The 21732-nt window shown below is 69.6% G+C and overlaps 1 protein-coding gene across 6 annotated transcripts in view; it reads left to right on the top strand.

Moving 5' to 3' along the window:
- The window catches only part of INTS1 (integrator complex subunit 1), a 23126-nt gene extending 5494 nt beyond the window's left edge, over nucleotides 1–17632 (top strand). For 2 of the 6 annotated variants that reach the window (XM_045576838.1, XM_045576837.1), the window contains exons 9-46: nucleotides 56–197; nucleotides 885–1061; nucleotides 1517–1625; nucleotides 1794–1914; nucleotides 2237–2314; nucleotides 2512–2669; nucleotides 2944–3040; nucleotides 3710–3801; nucleotides 3979–4039; nucleotides 4672–4869; nucleotides 5046–5175; nucleotides 5323–5502; nucleotides 5585–5734; nucleotides 6077–6367; nucleotides 6811–6978; nucleotides 7057–7168; nucleotides 7585–7746; nucleotides 8120–8266; nucleotides 8476–8574; nucleotides 8744–8868; nucleotides 9654–9908; nucleotides 10152–10311; nucleotides 10581–10721; nucleotides 10959–11130; nucleotides 11205–11328; nucleotides 11876–12033; nucleotides 12463–12550; nucleotides 12640–12848; nucleotides 12963–13086; nucleotides 13998–14131; nucleotides 14373–14565; nucleotides 14995–15122; nucleotides 15205–15317; nucleotides 15896–16009; nucleotides 16704–16774; nucleotides 17049–17140; nucleotides 17218–17327; nucleotides 17406–17632. In XM_045576838.1, coding sequence (XP_045432794.1) covers nucleotides 56–197; nucleotides 885–1061; nucleotides 1517–1625; nucleotides 1794–1914; nucleotides 2237–2314; nucleotides 2512–2669; nucleotides 2944–3040; nucleotides 3710–3801; nucleotides 3979–4039; nucleotides 4672–4869; nucleotides 5046–5175; nucleotides 5323–5502; nucleotides 5585–5734; nucleotides 6077–6367; nucleotides 6811–6978; nucleotides 7057–7168; nucleotides 7585–7746; nucleotides 8120–8266; nucleotides 8476–8574; nucleotides 8744–8868; nucleotides 9654–9908; nucleotides 10152–10311; nucleotides 10581–10721; nucleotides 10959–11130; nucleotides 11205–11328; nucleotides 11876–12033; nucleotides 12463–12550; nucleotides 12640–12848; nucleotides 12963–13086; nucleotides 13998–14131; nucleotides 14373–14565; nucleotides 14995–15122; nucleotides 15205–15317; nucleotides 15896–16009; nucleotides 16704–16774; nucleotides 17049–17140; nucleotides 17218–17327; nucleotides 17406–17521 — 5299 coding nt within the window. In that variant the 3' untranslated portion in view covers nucleotides 17522–17632. The remainder of the gene's footprint in view (nucleotides 1–55; nucleotides 198–884; nucleotides 1062–1516; nucleotides 1626–1793; nucleotides 1915–2236; nucleotides 2315–2511; nucleotides 2670–2943; nucleotides 3041–3709; nucleotides 3802–3978; nucleotides 4040–4671; nucleotides 4870–5045; nucleotides 5176–5322; nucleotides 5503–5584; nucleotides 5735–6076; nucleotides 6368–6810; nucleotides 6979–7056; nucleotides 7169–7584; nucleotides 7747–8119; nucleotides 8267–8475; nucleotides 8575–8743; nucleotides 8869–9653; nucleotides 9909–10151; nucleotides 10312–10580; nucleotides 10722–10958; nucleotides 11131–11204; nucleotides 11329–11875; nucleotides 12034–12462; nucleotides 12551–12639; nucleotides 12849–12962; nucleotides 13087–13997; nucleotides 14132–14372; nucleotides 14566–14994; nucleotides 15123–15204; nucleotides 15318–15895; nucleotides 16010–16703; nucleotides 16775–17048; nucleotides 17141–17217; nucleotides 17328–17405) is intronic. The other 4 variants (XM_036423807.2, XM_036423805.2, XM_045576840.1 and 1 more) reach the window with 2 other exon arrangements.
- The last annotated feature ends 4100 nt before the right edge of the window (nucleotides 17633–21732 follow it).

Below are 21732 nucleotides of genomic sequence, written 5' to 3'. Positions count from 1 at the left end.
AGGGTGCCGAGGCGGGAGGGGGCCGAGGCAGCCCATCTGCTCGGCTTGTGTCCAGGGAGCTGCTGAACGCGCACAAGGACAACCTGGGCACCACCATCAAGTTCGTGATTTTCAACGAGCTCTCCAACGCCCGGAACCCGAACAACATGCAGATCCTGCACACGGTGCTGCAGCACAGCGCCGAGCTGGCCCCCAAGGTAGGCGGCGGCTTTGCATCCTGATGAGGACAGCTGGTGAGGCCAGCCTTCTCCGCCGGGCCCACGCTGGGCTGGAGAGGGCTGCCTCACCGCCCAGCCAGGTGTTTGGCGCCAGTGGGTGGGAGAGCGCTCGGAGGGGGGTGCTGTGCCCAGGCACCGGGAGCACAGTCTGCGATGCACTCGGCTCCGGAGGGCCCCTGGGGTCCCTGCAGCTCCGGACCCTGGCCCTGGCCCAGCACCGAGTCTGCTCAGTGTCCCTCCTGAAGAGACCTGAGCAACACGCCTGTGCCTAACACGTGCGGGTTTTTAAACCGCCTGGTTGTATTAAAATGTCAACGTGGACACGGTGCCAGGCATCACACCGTCCTCTGCCGCCTGCAGCGGTGTATGAGGAGAGGAGAGGTGGTGGACCAGGGTCTGCTTGGAGTTGGGGCGTGGGGCTGAGCCAGCTGCTCGTCCCTAGGGCTTGGTGCCCTGCAGCCCGTGTCTGCTGAGCAATCTGTCCCGCAGCGAGGGCCGGCTCCCGCGGGGCAGCTGCCAGAGGGCGGTACGCTGCAGCGCTGCCCTCGGAGCCCGGGCGCCTGGCGGTCTGGGAACGGGCGCGCGGGTCTGTGCCGGGCGTAACCGCGCATTAGCGCGCTGCTGTGCTTCGGGAAGGGCCGTTGCTGAGCTCCCTCTGTCTCCCAGTTCCTGGCGATGGTGTTCCAGGACCTGCTGACCAACAAGGACGACTACCTGCGGGCCTCGCGGGCCCTGCTGCGGGAGATCATCAAGCAGACCAAGCACGAGATCAACTTCCAGGCCTTCTGCCTGGGCCTCATGCAGGAGCGCAAGGAGCCGCAGTACCTGGACATGGAGTTCAAGGTGGGTGCTCCCCTCCGCGGCCCCTCTGCTCCCCCCCCCTCCCCACAGCTCCCCTGTGCTCCCGCTGCGCCCCTCGTGCCGTCCGTGAGCACTCAGCCACAGGGTGCCCCGGTGCAGCAGCCGGTCCCGGGGCAGCGGGGCTGCGTCCTGTGAGGACCAGGGAGGGCTGGCCAGGTGGCCGTGGGGACTGAGGGAAGCCAGGCGATGGGTTCAGAGGGAGCGACGGGCGGAGGGCGGTGATGCTGAAAGGCAGGCCTCGGGGCCCACTGTGGTGCGTGCTTCTCCGGGGCAGGGCTTGTCCGCCCTGTCGGCTGCATCTCCTTGCAGCGGGCTCCTGGTCCCTGGACGCCTCCCGCCTGGCCCTCCTGTCCGTGGGACCCGGCGTCCAGCCCGGTGTCCCGTGTGCAGGCCAGGGTGAGGCCTCGGGCGAGCCGCTGTGCTGGCTGTGCTTGCAGGAGCGGTTCGTGGTGCACATCACAGACGTGCTGGCCGTGTCCATGATGCTGGGCATCACGGCGCAGGTGAAGGAGGCCGGCGTTGCCTGGGACAAGGGGGAGAAGAAGAGTGAGCATCGGGCCGGGCTGGGCTGTCGGGGCCCCGGTCGGAGACACAGGGCGCGGGGTGCCCCGGGGCCAGGCCTCCCTCCCTGTGCCCGCCTCACCTGGACCTGGGAGGCGCTGGCTGCCCCGAGCGGCCGGGCAGGCTCCCGGTGACCCTGCCTGTCCCCTGCAGACCTCGAGGTGCTGCGCTCCTTCCAGAACCAGATCGCCGCCATCCAGAGGGACGCCGTCTGGTGGCTCCACACCGTCGTCCCCTCCATCAGCAAGATGGCCCCCAAGGACTACGTGCACTGGTGCGGCAGGCCGTGCTGCGGGAGCTCCGGGGAGGGGCGGGGCGGGGCTGGCCACGGCTGGCAGGAGCCTCAGCGGCCGGTGGGCGGCGGGTCACCCTGAGCTGTGACCGGGCAGACCCGGACGGGCGGAGGTGGGGTCCCGTCTGCCACCGCCCTGTCAGCTGCCAGCCCGCGCGGGCCTTGTGGGGTTGCTGCAGGTTCTTGGGAAGGGTGTGGGGCGTCGCAGGCCTTGGGAAATGGACGCCCTGGGAGACGTGCCTGCCTTGGAGCTGACGGGGTGGAGTGGTCCCGGGCACCACCTGACAGCTCTGTCCGCCCGCAGCCTCCACAAGGTGCTGTTCACCGAGCAGCCGGAGACCTACTACAAGTGGGACAACTGGCCGCCCGAGAGCGACCGCAAGTGAGCGTGTGCGGTGGGCGGCGGGCGGGTGGTGGGTCTGCTCCGGGAGCCGTACATCCGCCCTGCCGCCGCCTCCTAGGCCCCTTCACCCCAGCGCGGCCCCCGGTGGCTCCTGAACTACCGCCTCCTTCCAAACCCGTCCTTCCCCCTGGCCGCCCGCTCGCCCCCGCGCCCAGCCTCTCCCCGCCCCCCCACAGCTTCTTCCTGCGCCTCTGCTCGGAGGTGCCCATCTTGGAGGACACGCTGATGCGCATCCTGGTCATCGGGCTGTCCCGCGAGCTCCCACTCGGCCCCGCGGACGCCATGGAGCTGGCCGACCACCTGGTGAAGCGCGCCGCGGCCGTGCAGGCGGACGGTAAGGCCCTCGGCTGTCCTGGCCCAGTTGGCGCCGGCCAGCTCCGCGGGCGCTCAGGTCCGCTCCCCGCCTGCTGTGCTGCTGCCCCCACAGTCCTGCCTGCCCTCGACCGGCTGAGGGGCACCCAGTGCACGTTTGCCTCAGTTTCCCCATGGTGGCTCCTGCTGCTGCCCATCAGTCCTCCCTGCCTCCGGCTTCTGGGGACCAGTCCCCCTTGCTCTGCGGCCTGACCTGGGCCGTGGTGTCCGCTGACGGGCTCGGCCTTGCTTTTCAGACGTGGAAGTGCTGAAGGTGGAGCGGGTGCAGCTGCTCGACGCCGTCCTGAACCTGTGCACCTACCACCACCCCGAGAACATCCAGCTGCCCCCGGGGTAGGCCTGCCCCCCCCCCGCGCGCCCCCGGGGGCGAATGCGGGAAGTCAGCCCGCTGGTCCGAGCCGCTCTCCTGCCGCCCCTGGGCTCAGGGGCCTTGCTCTCCCCTCGGGCTCGGGCTCGCCCTGTGTTCTCACTCGCTCGCTTGGTCCTTGGACAGCTCCCTGCTCCTCAGCCCTTGGTCCAGAGCCCACCTGAGCTCCCTCGTCTGAAGTTCCTGACTCTGTTTTTAGTGCGTCCACAGGCTGTGCCTCCGTCGCCACCCCTGAATTTTAGGCCCTCCCCCCAGAGACGGAGGCACAGGTCTAGGCTGCATACTTCATTTGTTTACTTATAATGTATTTTTATTTATTTCAGAGAGAAAGGGTGAGGGGGAGAGAGAGAGAGATGTCAATGATGAGAATCATTGATTGGCTGCCTCTTGCACGCCTCCTCTTGGGGATCAAGCCTGCAACCCGGGCATGTGCCCTTGACCAGAATCAAACCCGGGACCATTTAGTCCACAGGCTGGCGCTCTATCCACTGAGCAGACTGGCCAGGCCTGGCTGTGGTCACTGACAGAAAGCAGCTGCTGAGCTGGTCGGTCACCAACGCATGGGGAAGCCGCCAGCCTGGCCAAGTCCCTCGCTGACCGTGTGGCTGAGGCTGGCGTCCACGCGTGTGTTTCAGGTACCAGCCTCCCAACCTCGCCATCTCCACCCTCTACTGGAAGGCCTGGCCCCTCCTGCTGGTGGTTGCCGCATTCAACCCGGAAAACATCGGTGAGCCCTCGGCTGGCACGCTCGCCGGCTCCGCAGGGGCGGCTCTGGGCGCTGGCTTGTCGGCTGGGCGGAGCTGGTGGGGCCTGGATGACAAGCTGGGGGGTAGGGGCCGAGTGCTGGTGGCAGCTAAGATGGGGTGCTGTGTCTGGCTGCCACCTGCTGTCTCCTTGCCCGCAGGTCTGGCCGCCTGGGAGGAGTACCCCACGCTGAAGATGCTCATGGAGATGGTGATGACCAAGTACGCTGGCTCCCCTGCTGCTGGCGACCCTGAGGGGGGCCGGGAGGTGGCGCTTGGGCTGGGCTCCTGCAGCTCTGGGGTCGGCGAGCTGCTCGGGGTCCCTGCTCCTTGTGGGCTCGTTTCTGAATCTGAGTCTCCAGAGCTTTAGCCCTGCCCCTCACTGCAGGGTGGGCTGGCGCTGTGGCTGCAGGGTCAGGGCAGGCGGAGGGTGGTGGGAGGTAGGACAGACAGGAGAGGACTCGGGAGCCGGGCCTGGTGGGACCGGCGGAGGCAGGATGGTGTGTCAGGAGCAGGTGTGGAAGCTGCTGGGCTGACATGTGACCCGCCTCTGTGCACAGCAGGCCCGGCTCAGCCTGAGCGTCTTGCTCGCCCCTTGGTGAGCCCAGAAAGCGGAGCTGTGTGCACACGTGTGCGGCTCTGTGCGTGGCCCAGGCTGGGGACACGGCTCTGCACACCTCGGCTGTTGTGTAGAGGGGGAGTGGGCAGCCAGGCCCAGGCTCCGGAGAACAGGCCCCTGTGTGGATGTCTGACTTGGATGGCGGGCTCCAAGGGGGCCTGACGGCAGAAGCTGGGCACCAGGCAGGGGCCCTGAGCGCTCGGTGGCCTGGTGACCGCACCTCCTCCTGGGCCAGCAACTACTCCTACCCGCCGTGCACCCTGACGGACGAGGAGACGCGCACCGAGATGCTGAGCCGGGAGCTGCAGACCGCCCAGCGCGAGAAGCAGGAGATCCTGGCATTCGAGGGTCACCTGGCCGCCGCGTCCACCAAGCAGACCATCACCGAGAGCAGCAGCCTCCTCCTGTCGCAGCTCACCAGCCTCGACCCCCAGTACGAGCTGCTCGAGCCCATCGTGCGGCTCTGACTGAGCCTGGGGGTGGGGGTCGCCCTGAGATGGCCTGGCCTGGGAGGGGAGAGCCTCGGGGGCAGCAGGCGTCCCGGCCCCACCTCTCTGCCCGGCGGCTGCGTGAGCGACTTCTCATGCCCTCGTGTGCTCTGATCTGCAGGGGGCCCCCGCGGAGGCCGCCCCCTCACATCCTGGACCAGGTGAAAAGCCTCAACCAGTCCCTCCGTCTTGGGCACCTGCTGTGTCGGAGCCGAAACCCAGACTTCCTGCTCAACATCATCCAGAGGCAGGCGAGTGCGGGGCGGGGCCCTGGGGGGGCCCGTGCCAGGCCCCGCTGCACAGGACTGCGTGCGGGGCAGCGGGCACGGGCGAGGGCGCGGGGACGAGGGCGGGGACGAGGACGGTCAGAAGCTGAAGGAGCCGCGTCTGGCCTGCAGGCCTCGTCGCAGTCCATGCCCTGGCTGGCTGACCTGGTGCAGGCCAGCGAGGGCTCCCTGGACGTGCTGCCTGTGCAGTGCCTGTGCGAGTTCCTGCTGCACGATGCGGCCGACGACGCCGCCTCGGGGGAGGAGGAGGAGGAGGGCGGGAGCAAGGAACAGAAGGCCAAGAAGCGACAGGTGAGTGCTGGCCTCGCTCCGCCCCGCCCCGCTCCCTCCTGCCCCCTCTCCCCGGCCCACCCTGAGGTCCCTGTTCCTGCAGAGGCAACAGAAGCAGCAGCAGCTCCTGGGCCGCCTGCAGGACCTGCTGCTGGGCCCCAAGGCGGACGAGCAGACCACGTGCGAGGTGCTGGACTACTTCCTGCGGCGCCTCGGCTCCTCGCAGGTGGCCTCCCGGGTGCTGGCCATGAAGGTGAGCCCAGCCGCCGCTGTCCTGGCAGGCGGCCCTCCCAGCTGGCGGCGGTGCCCGCCATCTCCTGCCTGGTCCTCGCAGGAGGGCTGTGCTGGTGGCACCTGCCAGACCCGCCTCTGCCCTGTCCCCGTGTTCCTCCCGAGCAGCTGGCACCTGGCACGCGTGTTTGGGCTGCTGAACACGTGCTTGTGCCGCTCCCTCCCCACGGGCAGCCGATGGATGCGGCGTCCGTCCCGTGGCTGCTGCATGCGCCCGGGCCTCGGGAGCCTGTTCGTCACCCCTCCCCGTCGGGGTGCCTGCCCTGCGGAGGCCTGGAGGCCGCTGACCCCCGTCTGCCCACAGGGCCTGTCCCTGGTGCTGTCGGAGGGCAGCCTGCGTGAGCGGGACGGGGAGGAGAAGGAGCCGCCGGCGGAGGAGGACTCGGGGGACGCGGAGACGCTGCAGGGCTACCAGTGGCTGCTGCGCGACCTGCCCCGGCTGCCCCTGTTCCACAGCGTCAGCGCCTCCACCGCCCTGGCGCTGCAGCAGGCCATCCACATGGAGACGGACCCGCAGACCGTCAGCGCCTACCTGGTCTACCTGTCCCAGCACACGCCCGTGGAGGAGCAGGGCCAGCACAGCGACCTGGCGCTGGTGAGGCTCAGAGCGGCCGTCGGGGCGGGGGAATCGGGCCTGGCTGCCCTGTGCTCCGGGCCGTGCGGCTGCTCTGCGCGCTCCCGCGGAGGGCCCGCGTCTGTCCTCGCTTCTGGGGGCTGCTCTGCTCTCCCAGTGGCGGCGGCTCCGGGACCGGCTGCTCCGAAGCCCGATGAGGCCTCATGGAGAGGGGGGCCCCGCGGGCTGGCGCCTTCGCCGGCGTCCGGCCTCCCCTCTGGGTCCTGAAGGTCGCACACGCCTGCCGCGCGCAGGATGGCGTCCGCAGACCCTCTCCCGCTGGGCGGGCGGCCCTGTCAGGGCCCCTGCCCTTCGTCCCAGCTGTTGGCACTCGTGTCCCTGTGTCTGAGCGGCCTGTGCCCGCCCCGCCCTGCTGGGGCCCCGGGCTGCGGCCGCGGCGAGGGCCCTGACGGCTGGCTCCCCAGGACGTGGCCCGGCTCATCGTGGAGCGCTCCACCATCATGTCCCACCTCTTCGCCAAGCGCTCCTGCAGCGCCGAGTCGGACGCCGTGCTGGCCGCGCTGCTCTCCATCTTCTCCCGCTACGTCCGGCGCATGCGCAAGAGCAAGGAGGGGGAGGAGGTGTACAGCTGGGTAAGGCCGGGCGTCCCGGAGCCCGCCCCGCCCGCCCCGTCCCCGGAGGCCCCCGCCCTCACCCGCCTCTCCCCGCAGTCCGAGTCCCAGGACCAGGTCTTCCTTCGCTGGAGCAGCGGGGAGACGGCCACCATGCACATCCTGGTGGTGCACGCCATGGTCATCTTGCTGACGCTGGGGCCGCCCCGCGGTGAGCAGCCTCGGGGGGCCGGGCGGTTCTGGGTCTGTCCCGCAGGCAGAGAGTGGGAGGGCCCAGCCCTCATGTTGTCCCTGGAGTGGACGCGATGCCGAGTGCTCCCTGCCTGTCCAGAGGCTTCGGGGGAGCGCACAGCAGAGGGACAGGCCGTGACTTCTCACTGCCGGCCACACGGCCTGTGGATGTGGGATGCCCGTGGGCAGTGCCTGGGCACCTTCCTGGGCTCCGCCCTCTCCCTCCCGGCCCAGCAGGAACACGGCTCCACGAAGGACAGGTCCCCTTGGTTGGCCCCGCGTTCGCCCAGAGCCCAGACTTGCCCGATGAGACGAGGAAGGCTCGGCCCCCGGGCCTCAGAGCGGGCCGGCTCTCGGGCCGAGCGTGTCTGCCGCTCACGCTGCCGCTCTCTGCAGCGGGTGACGAGGAGTTCCAGGCCCTGCTGGACATCTGGTTCCCCGAGAAGAAGCCCCTGCCCACAGCCTTCCTGGTGGACACGTCCGAGGAGGCACTGCTGCTGCCCGACTGGCTGAAGCTGCGCATGATCCGCTCCGAGGTGCCGCGGCTGGTGGACGCGGGTACGGCCGGGCCGGGCTGGGCGGGGGGAGGAAGACAGGGCGGCGCCTGTGCTGGGAGATGCCCGTTGGAAGTGTAGGCTGGGCCGCGGGGGCAACTTGGGGAGTGGTGCCGCCTGGGCAGGCGGGAGGATGCCCTCTAAGGAGCCTGGGCCCTAGGGGCTCCGGAGCCACCGGTGGTTCTGGGAGCTCAGAGCCGAGAGGCAGGAAGCCACGGGGCCGGCACAGCCTGGCGCGAGCTGGGGACCGGCCACGGGGCCGGCACAGCCTGGCGCGAGCGGGGGACCGGCCACGGGGCCGGCACAGCCTGGCGCGAGCGGGGGACCGGCCGCACCTGCACTGCCTGCGGGCGCCGGCTGAGGGAGTGTGGCCCCAGCCCTGCAGGACCTGGAGCCGCAGCAGCTGCTGCTGTTCGTGCAGTCCTTCGGCATCCCCGTGTCCAGCATGAGCAAGCTCCTGCAGCACCTGGACCAGGCCGTGGCCCACGACCCGCAGACCCTGGAGCAGAACATCATGGACAAGAGTAAGGGCCGGTCAGCCCTGGGGCCTGGCGGCACCTGGGGCCCAGGAGAGGGGGCTGCAGCTCCAAGCACGAGTAGAGGCTGGGGTTGTCAGGAGAGGCCGTGCCGTCGCTGTCCATCGAGGCAGCGGGCATCAGCATGCCCTCGGGCGGGTCCCCAGCACTCCTGCTGCTGCTCTGTCCGTGGTGTTCACTCCGCTGCTGCTTCACAGATTACATGGCGCACCTGGTGGAGGTGCAGCACGAGCGAGGAGCGTCCGGAGGCCAGACTTTCCACTCCCTGCTCACCGCCTCCCTGCCCCCGCGGCGAGGTACCCCAGCCTAGACCCGGGGGTGGGGGGGGGGGGGGGGCTCCTGCCCCGGCCTTGCCTAGCCTCACCCCACTCTTCTCGGGTGGGGGCCCTGGCGAGACGGGCCCTGTGGGCATGGTCCCGGGGGAGACTGGCCGGGACTTACAGCCGGCACTCCCTCTTCCTGCAGACAGCACAGAGGCGCCCAAACCCAAAAGCAGCCCGGAGCCGCCCCCGGGCCAGGGCAGGATCCGGGCCACGACCCAGGTGCGGGTTCTCGGCCCCGAGGACGACCTGGCCAGCATGTTCCTGCAGGTGCGGTCCCCCTGCCGGGCCTCTCGGCCGGCCCCGCTGTCCCGCTCCCGCCCCGGAGGCTGGCCTGAGGCTCTGCTGACCGTGCCTCTGTGTCCTCCCCGAGCAGCAGGCTCAGCACGGCCGCCTCTGGGTGCTTCTGAGACGCGCTTGGTGTTGAGAACAGGGCCCAGAGCTGCCATGGCTCCCACCGCCGCGCTGCGGCAGTGGCCCGGCCTCCGGCCTGGCTCCAGCGGGCTCCTGCCCCGTGTCCAGACGCACCCCCCCAGGCGCGGCCCCCCAGGCGTGGCCGTGCGTGTGCCCCTGCGTTGTTATTGAGAAGGGAATTGAGTGCGGCACGCTGTGTCCGCAGGGCGCATTGGTGGCTTCTAGTACATTCAGTGCCGCTGCCTGTGGCTGAACGGAGACCCTGCCCCCTCTGCGCCCGCCCCCGCTCGGCTCCTGCGCCCGTGCTTTGCCTCTTCCTACACGTGCACATGAGCCCGTGGCGGTGGTCCTGTGTCTGTGTGTCCCTCCACACGCAGACACGCTTACCAGCTGCAGTGCCACCTCCATTCGCACGCTCCCTGCGCCCGCCGCGGAGGCCGGCCTGCGGACGGAGGTTCGAGGTGGCAGGTGCTCGCTGTCCCTCTCCTGAGCTGGGGCCCACGCAGGCCCCGGCCCCCTGGGCGGAGAGCCGTGCGGGACTGGCCTCTGGCCCAGAAGGGGAGCATGGTCAGGACGACGCAGGGTGAGGGCTCAGCGCCCCCACGGCCACGTCTCCCACCGCTGCCCTTCCCTCTGCCCAGGTCTTCCCGCTGAGCCCGGGCTCCCGGTGGCAGCTCTCCAGCGCCCGCCCTGTGGCCCTGGCGCTGCAGCAGGCGCTGGGCCAGGAGCTGGCCCGAGTCCGCCAGGGCGGCCCCGAGGGGACAGGCGTCGCGGTGCGCCTGCTGCAGGCCATGGCCTCGCTGCTCAACTCCCCGCACGGCGGGGCCCTGGCCGTGTCCGTGCAGCGGAACCACTTCCTGGCCTGCCCTCTGCTGCGCCTGCTCAGCCAGTACCAGGTGGGCTGCCGCACGGGCGGGCTGGGCCACCTCCTGGGAGGGTGCAGCCGGGAGCCCGGGTGGTTCCGCTGGTGCCTCCCACCTGGACGCACCGATTGGCCAGTGGCCGTGCCTGCTCGGGTTTACGTACGTGTGTTTACCCTGTGTGTCTGCCTGTCACGTTCGTTTAACCCCCTGAGCACTGAGCTGCGACAGCAGGCGCCTCTCCGCAGCGGTGGTCAGCCGTGTGCCCTTTGTCCCCAGCGCTGCGTGCCCCAGGACTCCGGCTTCTCGGCGCTGTTCCTCAAGGTGCTCATGCAGATGCTGCAGTGGCTGGACAGCCCCGGCGTGGAGGCCGGGCCCCTGCAGGCCCAGCTCAAGCTGTTCGCCACCCAGTACTCGGCCCAGCGCAGGACCAGCGACGGTGAGGCGGGTGGGGAGGAGCCTGTGCTGGTCCGTGGGGAGCGACGCCCTGTCAGCACAGACAGCTGTGCCCGGGCCTGCGCCCCGAGGGCCTGGCTGGCTCCTGTGGGAGGCCAGGCCGTGGAGGAGTTGTGTTGGGGGAGGCTCCCAGGGAGGGAAGAGCAGGTGGGGCCCGAGGGGCCGGCAGTTTGGGGGCTCGCTCCAGCCCGGGCTGACGGGTGAGGGTCGAGGCCACGCCAGGCCAGGCGGTCACACAGGCGTGTCCTGCAGTGCGGAGCGGGTTCCTGCACCTGGCGGAGGCGCTGGCCTTCCGTGGGGACACGGAGGTGATCAGCTCCGCCGTCCGGGCCCTCGTTGCCACCCTGAGGGCCGGGGAGAAGTGTGGCGTGGAGCCTGAGCTTATCAGCAAAGGTACGTGGGCCTGTGAGGACCTCCCCGCCGCCCCCGGGGGCCCGCCCAGGGCAGTGAGCCAGCCCTGAGGCTCCCAACTCACCCTGAGGCAGGTCCCAAGCCGCACCCATCTGGCTGCCTGGGCTGGCACCCCGCTGCTCTGGGCTCAGGTCGGGGACTGTCTCTGGAGTCAGGTGGCCTGGGGGCCACCGGCTCCACCCCCGCTGGAGTGACACACGATGGCCTCTGCCTCCGCAGTCCTGCGGGGCCTGATCGCGGTGAGGTCGCCGCACCTGGAGGAGCTGCTGACGGCACTCTTCTCGGCCGCCTCCGTCCTCCCGGCGCCCAGGCCCGTGGCGGTGGTGAGCTCCCTGCTGCTGCAGGAGGAGGAGCCGCCGGCCGCGGGGCAGCAGGACGCTGCGGGCAGCAGGTGAGCCTGCGTGCGGGAGGGCAGGCCCGGAGGGCAGCTCCGAGGGCGTCGCTGAGCCCCCCTCCCCCCTGCAGCCTGGAGGCCGTGCGGCTGGGGCCTTGCTCGGGCCTCCTGGTGGACTGGCTGGAGACGCTGGACCCCGAGGTGATCGGCAGCTGCCCCGACCTGCAGCAGCGGCTGCTCTTCTCCCGGAGCAAGGTGGGCGTGCGGCGAGGACCGGCACCGGGGCCCAGTCCTCATCCAGGTTCCCCCAGCCTGCCACTCCAGCCGCCAGATCCGGTTGCTGGGCACTCAGCTGGGGAGTCGGTGCTTGTGGGCCCAGATGCTCAGAGGGGACTCGGCGGTGCCATGCTGACAGATGGGAGTGAAGCACCGCTGATGGGGGGACGGGCCCTCTGAGAGCGGCTTCTGTGCCCACCTGCCCCCAGAGGGCGCTAGCAAGCAGAGCGGACCTGGGAGGGGCTGTGAGCACTGCTCACTCAGGCTGGGACCTCCTGGTGCGGCTGTGCCCCTTTGGTCAGTGTGAGCCGCTCCGGCGCCCGGGCTGTCCTGGAGCCAACCGCCAGGCTGCCAGGCCGAGAGTGAGCGGGCGTGGATGGTTCCAATGTTCCACTCGTGTGTGCTCCCGTCTCTGAGGAGGCGGGCACTCAGCCCACGTGTCGTCTGCAGAGTTGGCTGCCGGGCGGGTGTGCGGGCGGCCACTGCTGCCTCCTGGGAACGGCCCCTCCCTCTGCTCCTCCGGCAGGGGCTACCAGGCTTCCTTCCTCCCCAGGGCAAAGGTCCGCCCGGCCCCCAGGTGCCCTCCTTCCGGCCCTACCTCCTGGCCCTCCTCACGCACCAGTCCAACTGGTCCACGCTGCACCAGTGCATCCGCGTGCTGCTGGGCAAGAACAGGGAACACAGGTGAGCCCTCTCACCGGCCAGCACCTCCCCTCCTCCTCCCTCACCACGGCCCCAGGCCAGGGCCCCTCAGTGGGCATTGCCTCCCGGGTACAGAGCGCGCCGGCCCAGTGTCCCTGTTGCAGGACCATCAGGGCAGACAGCCAGGCCCAGAGCTGCCCCTGCTCCTCAGTCATACCCACGGCTATCTCCACACTGTGCCACACAGGCACCAAATGACCCTCTGTAGCTGGCAAGCCTGGGGGTGGCAGGGCCAGCGTGGGGCAGAGAGGTCAGGTAGGAAGGGCTGATCCGGGTCCTTCCTCAGGAGCCCCTAGGTGTTTGTGGCCTAACTGTCCTCCCAGGGAGCTGTCTCCTCCGTCTGTCCCCTCGTCCTGCTTTCCATTCTGAGCACAGGAATGGCGGGCCTCACCCTGGCTCCTTGCTCCCCAGGTTTGACCCTTCGGCCTCCCTGGACTTCCTCTGGGCTTGCATCCACGTGCCTCGGATCTGCCAGGGACGGGACCAGCGCACCCCCCAGGCAGGTCCCGGGTGCACCGCCTGCGGGCTGGAGTGGCGTGTGTGCGAGCCCACTGGTCCATCTGGGCTGGCTGACTTTTGCCATTGCAGAAGCGGCGGGAGGAGCTGGCGCTGCGGGTCCAGGCCCCCGAGCTGCTGGGCCTGGTGGAGCTGATCCTGGCCGAGGCCGAGAGCAGGAGCCAGGACGGCGACCTCCTGCAGGCCCGGCTGCCCCTGCTGCTCAGCTGCTGCCGCGGGGAGGACGACATCCGGAGGGTGACAGCGCACCTGACCGGCTGCGTCCAGCAGTGGGGCGACAGGTGAGCATTCCCGCCGACGGGCGCGCCGCGCGAGCCGGGCTCGGCTCCGGCAGCGGGAGGTGCCCTGGCCCTCACCCCCTCACACACCCCTGCCTCCCCCTGTCCGTCCCCCAGCCCGCCAGGCCAGCGCTGCCGGGACCTGCTGGTGCAGCTCTACCTGCAGCGGCCGGAGCTCCGCGCGCACGCGCCCGAGGCCCTGCTGTGCAGCGTGGGCGCCACCGCCAGCAGCATCTGCAAGGTGAGGGCCCGAGGGGCACCCGGCTGTTCCCGGGGACGCGCCTCCTCGGGGCGGAGAGCTGAGCCGGGATCCGCTGTGAGCCGGTCGGGGCGGGCAGCGGGCAGCCTGTGCCCGGCCGCGCAGAGGCGCCCGGATGTGGCTTTTCTCTGGAAGCCCGCGGGTGTGGAACAGAGACCTGTCTCCCGCGTCCCCGTCCTCCTCAGTGAGGGCCCTCCACCCCCGGGCGGGGGGGTGGGGGTGAGGTTTGACGGGTGCCCTGAGACTGCACAGCCAGGGAGCGTGCCGTGTGCCCTCTGCCCCTCCCGTCATCTCCGTTCTCCCCGCCGTGAGCTGCTGTTTCTGTGGACAGACTTTTGTGTCCTCTGGGCGGCTCCTGTCACTCCGTGGGGTCCCTCTGAGGCCCACGTGTGCCACAGCTGCACGGTGGAGGTTTCTTCGTGGTTGTGTGGCTTCTGCCATGGCCAGGCCCACCTGCTTGTCCGCCTCTGGTGGGCCCTGTGGGGGCACCTGCCTCCACTTCTCCTGGGGGGAGGGCGTGGAGGCGGGGGAGGGCCTCCGCACCGGTCCTGGCGCCGGGAGTGGCTTTCTCTGACCCCCGTCCTCCCGATTCCAACGCTCCACACACACGTCAGTCCCCCCCGAGCGCCAGGCCATTTCAGCAACCGCGAGAGCGTCTCTGTGGAAAGGGGCTGACTCGTGTGCGTGTCTGGAAACCGTGGCTGGGGCGTGTCGGCCTGCAGAGATGCCGGGGAAGGAGCTTCCCTGGTCACGGCCGGCCTGCTGGTCCTGGAGCAGGGACCTCGGCCGCCCGGACCACACGCCCGTGGTGTCCTATGCGGCTCCTTCAGGGGCAGCGGGCCGGGGCGGGCGGTGCGGGGTGCGGGCAGCAGCCAGCCTGTCCCTCCCCCCAGCTGGACGTGCTCACACACCGCTTCATCACCCTCCTGGCGGACACCAGTGACTCGCGGGCGGCCGAGAGCCGCGTGGCCGACGCCAACATGGCCTGCCGGAAGCTGGCGGTGGCTCACCCCCTCCTGCTGCTCAGGTAGGCCACTCCCGATGCCCTGAGAGCAGGTCGGGCTGACGCTGACGCTGGCATGCGCACGGCCTGGCCGGGGCCGCGCGGGGGGACAAGGGCATCCAGACCAGGGCGCTAGCGCCTCGCACCTCCTCACAGACCCAGGACCAGGCTCTGGGCCAGACCTCGGTCAGCTGGGCGTTCCAGCGACTCCGGTGGGGTCTGCCCACATGGCGGGCGGACCACCCAGCATGCTTCCTTTCCTCAGGCACCTGCCCATGATCGCTGCTCTCCTGCACGGCCGCACCCACCTCAACTTCCAGGAGTTCCGGCAGCAGAACCACCTGACCTTCTTCCTGCATGTGCTGGGTGTGCTGGAGCTGCTGCAGCCACAGGTGTTCCAGAGCGAGCACCAGGGGGCGCTGTGGGACTGCCTGCGCTCCTTCATCCGCCTGCTGCTGGTGGGTGCACCCTCCTTAGCCAGCTGCCCCTCCCCACTCTGACACCACGCCCCACTCAGCTCCTCCGCTGCTCCCCCACCCTGGCCAGGCCCTTGGGTGGGGGTCCTGGGCCCCTGCAGGAAGCAGAGCCCCTTGGCTGATGCTGGGGACCAGCGCGCCTGGGAAGGCCCCACATTTCCCAAGGCTGGGCAAACCCCTTGTTTTTCCAAACCCAGAGGGACACAGGGATGCTGTCTCCCCCGCTGTGCCTCTGCTGAGCCTGTGGCCTGTGGTCACAGCTCCCTGTTTGCACAGAGGCCGTGAAGGACAGGCCCTTTGACCCTTCGGGACCCTCCACCTAATGCCCGGCGGCCAGAGGTGGCGGGGCCTTGGCGGGCCTGGGAGGAGAGCTGGGCCTGGCTCTGAGCCCCTTGCACACGGCCTTTGCAGAACTACAGGAAGTCCTCCCGCCACCTGGCGCCCTTCCTGAGCAAGTTTGTGCAGTTCACCCACCAGTACGTCGCCTGCAACGCGCCGGCCGCCGCCGCCTTCCTGCAGAAGCACGCGGATTCGCTCCAGTGAGTGCGCTGGCGTTGGCGGCCGCGACCAGCCCTGCCGCCCTCCCTGCAGCCTGTCCTCACGCCTGTGCCCTCTCCCCAGCGACCTGTCCTTCGACAGCAGCGACCTGGTGACGCTCAAGTCCCTCCTGGCGGGGCTGAGCCTGCCCAGCAGGGATGGCCGTGCCGACCACGGCCTGGACGAGGAGGGCGAGGGTGAGTGGGCCCCCCAGCAGCATGCAGCCCTGACCGGTGACCTCGTAGCTCCTGGCCCACCATGGAAGCCGCAGGTCCCACCGTTCAGTCTGGTCTCCATCTGTGGGCCTTAGCAGTGACGGTGACGGGCACCACGGCAGGGCCAGCGGTGCTCCCTCGTCTCCGCCGCTGGTTCTGAGTGAGCCCGGGCGCTGGCCTGCAGGACGCTCTGCCGCGCATCGTGGGTGTGTGAGTGTGAGTGTGTGTGTGTGGGGGGTGTTGTGGGGTGGGAGGTGGGTGGGGTGGGGGTGGAGTGTGAGTGGGTGTGGATGTGGGTGTGGCTCGCCATTAAACATTTGCACAGAGCCCAGTACTGGATGCCTCTATTGAGCGCCTGCTGTATGCCAGGAGAGCACAGGGAGGGACAGGCGCCCTCCTGAGTGCCCGGCCCTGTGATCCGGGGGCTGCTGGGCAAGGACAACCCGCTTGTGCCCACGGGCTCTGCAGCGCGGCCCTGACCGCCCCGGGCAGCCCTGCGTGGACAGCATTCCGGGGCGGCCATGTGTCCGCAGCCACAGGCGCGGCTTCCTGTCTTCCAGACGAGGGCTCGGCGGGCTCCTTGCCCCTGGTCAGCGTCTCCCTCTTCACCCCGCTGACCGCAGCTGAGGTGGCCCCCTACACGAAGAGGCTCTCCCGAGGCCACACCGTCGAGGGTGAGGCCGGGCCGGGAGGGGCTGGGCTGCTGCCTCTTGGGTGCAGAGGGCACTGGAGGGAGGGCAGCCGGCTCCAGGCAGAGCAGGTCGGGGAGACTCTGCAGGGGTGGGTGGTACCAGCAAAGGGGGCCTGGGGGTGCAGTGACTGCAGGAGCGGAGCCTGGGAGTGACGGTGCCTGGGCTGAGCTGCCGCCTGGCAGGAGGGGGAGGGTCTGGGCAGCCTCTCAGGGTAGAGAGGCTTGGGGAGGTGTGCACCTCGAAGCTCCCGCTGGCCGGTGGACGTGGGAAGCCAGCAGAACGGGGGTGCTTCCCCAGGCCTTACCCAGCGCCCAGGACAGTACGGAAGGTTCCGGGGGCATGGGCTCCGTGATGGGTACACGGCGCCCAGGGAGCCGCCGAGCTGGGAGCTCCTGACCGCTGTCCCTGCGGGCGGGCGGAATTGCTGCAGCCCCCTCGCGCCCGCCCTCCTCGCGCCCGCCCCCCTCGCGCCCGCCCCCCTCACGCGCCCGCTCCCACACGCGCCCGCCCCCACACACGGCCGCCCCCCTTGCGCCCGCCCCCCTCGTGCGCCCGCCCCCACACACGGCCGCCCCCCTCACGTGCCCGCCCCCCTCGCGCCCGCCCCCTCACACGGCCGCCCCCCTTGCGCCCGCCCCCCCCGTGCGCCCGCCCCCTCACGTGCCCGCCCCCACAGATCTGCTGGAGGTTCTGGGCGACATAGACGAGATGTCCCGGCGGAGACCCGAGATCCTGGGCTTCTTCTCGGTCAGTGACCGGCCTCCGTGCGGACCGCTGCCCCATGTGCTGCTCCCGCGCCCCCTCCTGGAGCTGGCGTGGGGGAGCCCGCAGGCCCCAGCACCCACGTGGAGCAGGGGCCAAGGCAGGCCACCCCTGCTCGGGGCTGAGCTTGCCGACGGTCTGGGTCCCAGAGCGGCCGGGATGGAGGGGCTGGGGGCGGTTCCTGTCAGGAGGTCTGATCCCGGGGCTGAGGCTGTGCCTGGACAGCAGGCTGCCCGCTCACACCTGCCCTGCCCTGCAGACCAACCTCCAGCGGCTCATGAGCTCCGAGGAGGAGGTGTGCCGCAGCCTGGCCTTCAGCCTGGCCCTGCGCTCCATCCAGAACAACCCCAGGTGAGCGCGGGGGAGGCGGGGGGCGGGGCCTGGCCCCTGGGGGCCAAGAAGTGCCCACTGAGCACGTGCCTTCTCAGCATCGCGGCCGACTTCCTGCCCACGTTCATGTACTGCCTGGGCAGCCGGGACTTCGAGGTGGCGCAGACGGCCCTCCGGAACCTGCCGGAGTACACCCTGCTCTGCCAAGGTGGGTGCCGCCCCGCCCCACTGCCCCCGGGCGCCTGGCAGCCTGCCCCTTGGCCCACCCTCCGTCCTGTCCCCGCAGAGCACGCGGCCATGCTGCTGCACCGCGCCTTCCTGGTGGGCATGTACGGCCAGGTGGACACGAGCGCCCAGATCTCCGAGGCCCTGCGCATCCTGCACATGGAGGCCGTGATGTGAGCCCGGCCACACGGCCTGGCCCTCCACCAGCCGGGCACCAGCCACCAGGCCCTGGCCACGCCCTGACCTCAGGGCCTCAGCCGCTGGCCTCCGGGGGGGGCGGGGGCTGCTGACTGCCTGAGGCTGGCAGGGCTGCACTCAGTCCATGCCAGGCTCTGGCCAGCAGCGCGGGACGGGGAGCGGGAGGGGTCTGCCTGGCCAGCAGAGTGGGAGGGGGACGGAGGGTGGGGGGGGCGGGGACCAGGAGGGGGGTCTGCCCTGCCAGCAGTGCCTCGGACTTGGCCAGCTGAGTGGACACTGTTGGCGAGGGGCAAGTGCGAATGAAACTTTCTGACCTCATTGCTGGCCGCTGGCCTTGTCTCCTGAGGTGTCTGTGTTGAGGGGTGGGGACCTCGTCTGTGGCCTGGCCAGCCTGCTCCCTGCGGGGTGGGCTGAGGCCGGGTCCCTGGCCGCACCAGCGTCTCCGGGTCTCCCTTGCCTTCCGTTGTGGGTACTGTGTCCCACCCGCCCTCGCCTGCAGCTGCCGAGGGTCTTCCCGGCACAGAGGCCACCATCCTACCTCCTGCGGGCTCCCCGCTAGCCCAGCACTCAGACCCTGTCCCCGCTCAGGGCCTGCCAGGGTCCACCTGCACCCCGGCTCCTGCTCAGCCGGGCCACTGGGGGCGCTGTGGCTACAGACCTGCCCAGGCCGTCGGAAGCCCTGGGCGGTGCCTGGGCTCTGGAGACTGGCCCTGGGGGACCGGGCAGGGGCTCCTCACCCAGAGCCCTGGGGACTGCAGGCGACCAGCCCCTCCTCGCTGGCCCTTCCTCTCCAGGCACCCCTGCTCCTGTCCCCAAGCCCCTGGCATGGGCTGCTTTGTCCCAGCGGTCGCTTCTTGGCCTGTGGTGTCACCCAGGGAAGGGCAGGCTCAGGACAGCACGGGCATGGAGCTCAGGGGCCCTTGTGCTGCCGCCCGGGGTGTGTGCGTGCGTGCGTGTGCGTGTGCGTGTGTGTGTGTGTGTGTGTGTGCGTGCGCGCGCGCCACGCCTAGAAAGCCCCTTTGCGCCGTGCCCTCTCACCACCCAGCCTGGGAAACCGCCGTTAGGACACTCGGTGCCCCAGAGGCCACCCTCCCCGGGCCCCAGAGCCACTGCCACGTGGCGGTGCGTTTCCGTGTGGGCTGGGCTGGTGAGGGGCCCGGACGTGGCTCATGGTGCCCTCCCTCCAGCATCAGGGCCCTGTGCCCCGTGCCTGCCTCCCTCTGCTACGTGGCCCAGGGGCACCTTCACCCGGAGGCCCAGGACTGGAAGGGCTGGGGAGGGGCTGGCAGTGCCTGCAGGCCCACGCAGCCAGGCCAGCGCCGTGGTGTCACGTGGCCGGAGGGAGAGGCGTGGCCTGGTACGACCTGTGTCGGGACAAGTGTGCGGCTGGAGCGGGTGGCAGGGCGCTGCTGCCCCTCGGCCGGTGCGGGCTCAGGCCACGGAGGCGCCCCTCCACGCGATGACAGGCCGAGGAGGCCCTCACCTGTGCCCTCCTGTACAGCCTGGCCTGGAGGGCGAGGGGCTGCTGGGAGCCTGGCACTGACGTCGCGGACGGGGGCCGTGTCTGACCACGCCACGCGCCCTGGTCCCCGGGTCCCGCCCTGCCCGCTCAGTGCCGGGAGCTGCAGCCGGGCCGGACGAGAGCTGCAGCCGTGCGAGGATGAATAATGCATTTATGACACGGCGGCGTGGTCGCCAAAGTGATCTATAAATGGCGGTAAATGTTTTATAATGTTGTTGTAACCCGTTATAAATGATGAATGGCAGCGGTGGATGCCGGATCAAATATTTATGACGCGTGGTGTGCGACGCGGCCGCCTCCGTCAGGAAAGCCATTAATAATGGAGCGGACGGAGATGTAAAAGTTGCCGACGTGCCCGGCAAAGCCATTTATAATGAAACGTGAGCGTCGGCGCTGGGAGCAGCACGCGCAGCCGGCGGCTCCGGAGCCACGAGGAACGTCGTGGGTTGTGAGACGGTCCCGCCCGCAGCGCGCCTGTTCATGTGCTCATGCACCCAGGCGGCGCAGGCCCGTGTCTCGTGGTGCCTGGTTAATTAACGGGGGTGTCACAGCCCCCGCTCCCTCCTACTCGCTGTGGCCATGGCGTTGGGCTCTGGGCAGGGCTGTGGGAACTAGAGGAGGGATGTCCTTGCCGTTCTGCGTGTGCCTCCCACCAGCAGTCACCGCTAGGGGGCCACAGGGCAGCGTGGTGCCATCTGCCCTGCACCCCAGGGACTGGGTCGGGGTGGGAGGGCCCTGTCATCGAGCCGCGCTGTGTCCCCTGGTGCCGTCCCAGGTGCAGCTCAGCGCTGGTTTCTGCCCGTGTAAGTCGGAAGGATGCAAGCTCGCTGCTGTAACAAACAGGCCCAGGTCCAGCTGAGCCCAGCCCACACTGTCCCGCCCAGAGGCTGGCACAGCTGTTCCTGGGCCGCTGCCCTCCGTTGGACCCTGCGGTCCAGGCTTCTGCGTCTGTGGCCCATCATCAGTGTGGACCCAGCGAGTGAGACCCTGGCATCCCCCCCTGGCAAGGGACTCAGCCCACGCCCCATCTACCTGCAAGGGAGGCTGGGAAATTGGGTCCAAGCAGAAAGAGCCAGTGGGGAGGGCCCGAGGCAGGGGCCTGAGGGCGTCCAGTGCGGAGAGGAGACTGGGTGTCAGGCTGGAGGGCCTGTGATGACCGTGCTCTGTGAGGTGTGGCCGCTCTTGTTCCCGACGTTAAGGATGTTGAGCTGACCACAGACTGCAGCTGCCGGCAGAGCACAGGGCACCTGTACAAAGCCAGGCTGACAGCAGAGGGTGAGGGTGGCCGTGGGGGAGGGGCAGGGGGCAGTTTGCTGTGGGGCCAGCAGGAGAGGAGAGGAGGCCAGAAGCCCTGGCAGGGACCTGCGAGCCGCTGTGGATGGGCTGGGGCTCAGGGCCAGGAGCTCAGTGCAGGGACCAAGGGCCGGGCTCCGGTGGGAGGGCAGGGCGGGCGTGGGAAGGGTGTGGCCAGGGAGCGGCTGGGACCCGAGGCTGGACGGCGTGATAAGGGCCTGGACTTTATCCAGAGGTGGTGAGGCCGCAGGGCAGGGCTTGTCCCTCAGCTGCTGGGAGGGTGGCTGGCGGCGGCGGGTGGGGGTGGGGGTGGGGTGGGGAGAGCCTGGGGAAGGCGGGTGAGAAGCCAGGAAAGGTCCCTGGCCTGTGGCACGAGGAGACTCGTTACACAGCGTGTGAGCCGGCTGGCGCCCCTGTCCTCCCGGCTCCCGGCACTGAGGACAGAGCACATGGCTCTGCTCCCGCAGGGTGACGCTGAAGCCAGCCCCTCGGGGGCTGCGGAGACCCGAGCGCCGAGGCGGGTGAGGCCGAGGGAGTGAAGCTCTGGGCAGTCCATTGAGATCCTGCCAAACTGCCCTAGACGCCGGCCTTTAGCCCGAGAGCCAAGGCCGGGGCGGGGAGGCGGGGGGGAGGGAGTGGCGGGAAGTGACAAAACACGGAGGTTTGGGCGCATGCTCTCCCTCCCGGAGCACACGCCCTCCGTCCCCCCTCCCCCCAGCCTGCACCCCTGCACCTCCTAAACTCAGGGTCCCCAGGAGGCAGCTCGCCCAGGTTTACCCGAGCCGGTCACCAAGCCCCTGGGCCTCCTGCTGCTGCTGTGCTGGAGCCTTCCGTGCCCTGTTCCAGCTTTCACACTTTTTTCATTGATTTCAGAGGGGGGGAGAGAGAGAAACATCAATGATGAGAATCATTGATCGGCTGCCTCCTGCACGCCCCCTACTGGGCATGTGCCCCTGGCTGGACTGAATCTGGGCCCCTTTAGTCTGAAGGCTAAACCGGCCAGGGCAATAAAGACACTCTTCACATCACCTGGACTCGCCCTCACTGGTTTGCTCAGTGGATAGAGCATCCACCTGCAGGTTGAAGGGTCCTGAGTTCGATTCTGGTCAAGGGCACATGCTTGGATCACAGGCTTGATCCTTAGTGAGGGTGTGCAGGAGGCAGCCAACCAATGACTCACATCATTGATGTTTCTCTCTCTCCCTCTGTAACACAAAAAAGACCATAAAGTTAAGAAATCGCCTGTCTTGTCTTGTGAAACCTTTTGTGAAGTCTAGAACCCGCTCGCTCCCCGCTGGCCAGGGGCAGCCCGCGCATGGCCGGCCCCCGCTGGTGACGGGAACTGGCCCAGCGTCAGGGAGTGGGGAGGTTGCTT

The sequence above is a fragment of the Pipistrellus kuhlii genome, unplaced genomic scaffold (genome assembly GCF_014108245.1).
Source record: "Pipistrellus kuhlii isolate mPipKuh1 unplaced genomic scaffold, mPipKuh1.p scaffold_m20_p_8, whole genome shotgun sequence".
NCBI lineage: Eukaryota > Metazoa > Chordata > Mammalia > Chiroptera > Vespertilionidae > Pipistrellus > Pipistrellus kuhlii.
Note: the sequence above shows the minus strand (reverse complement) of the source record. Positions and strands in the feature narration are given on the sequence as shown.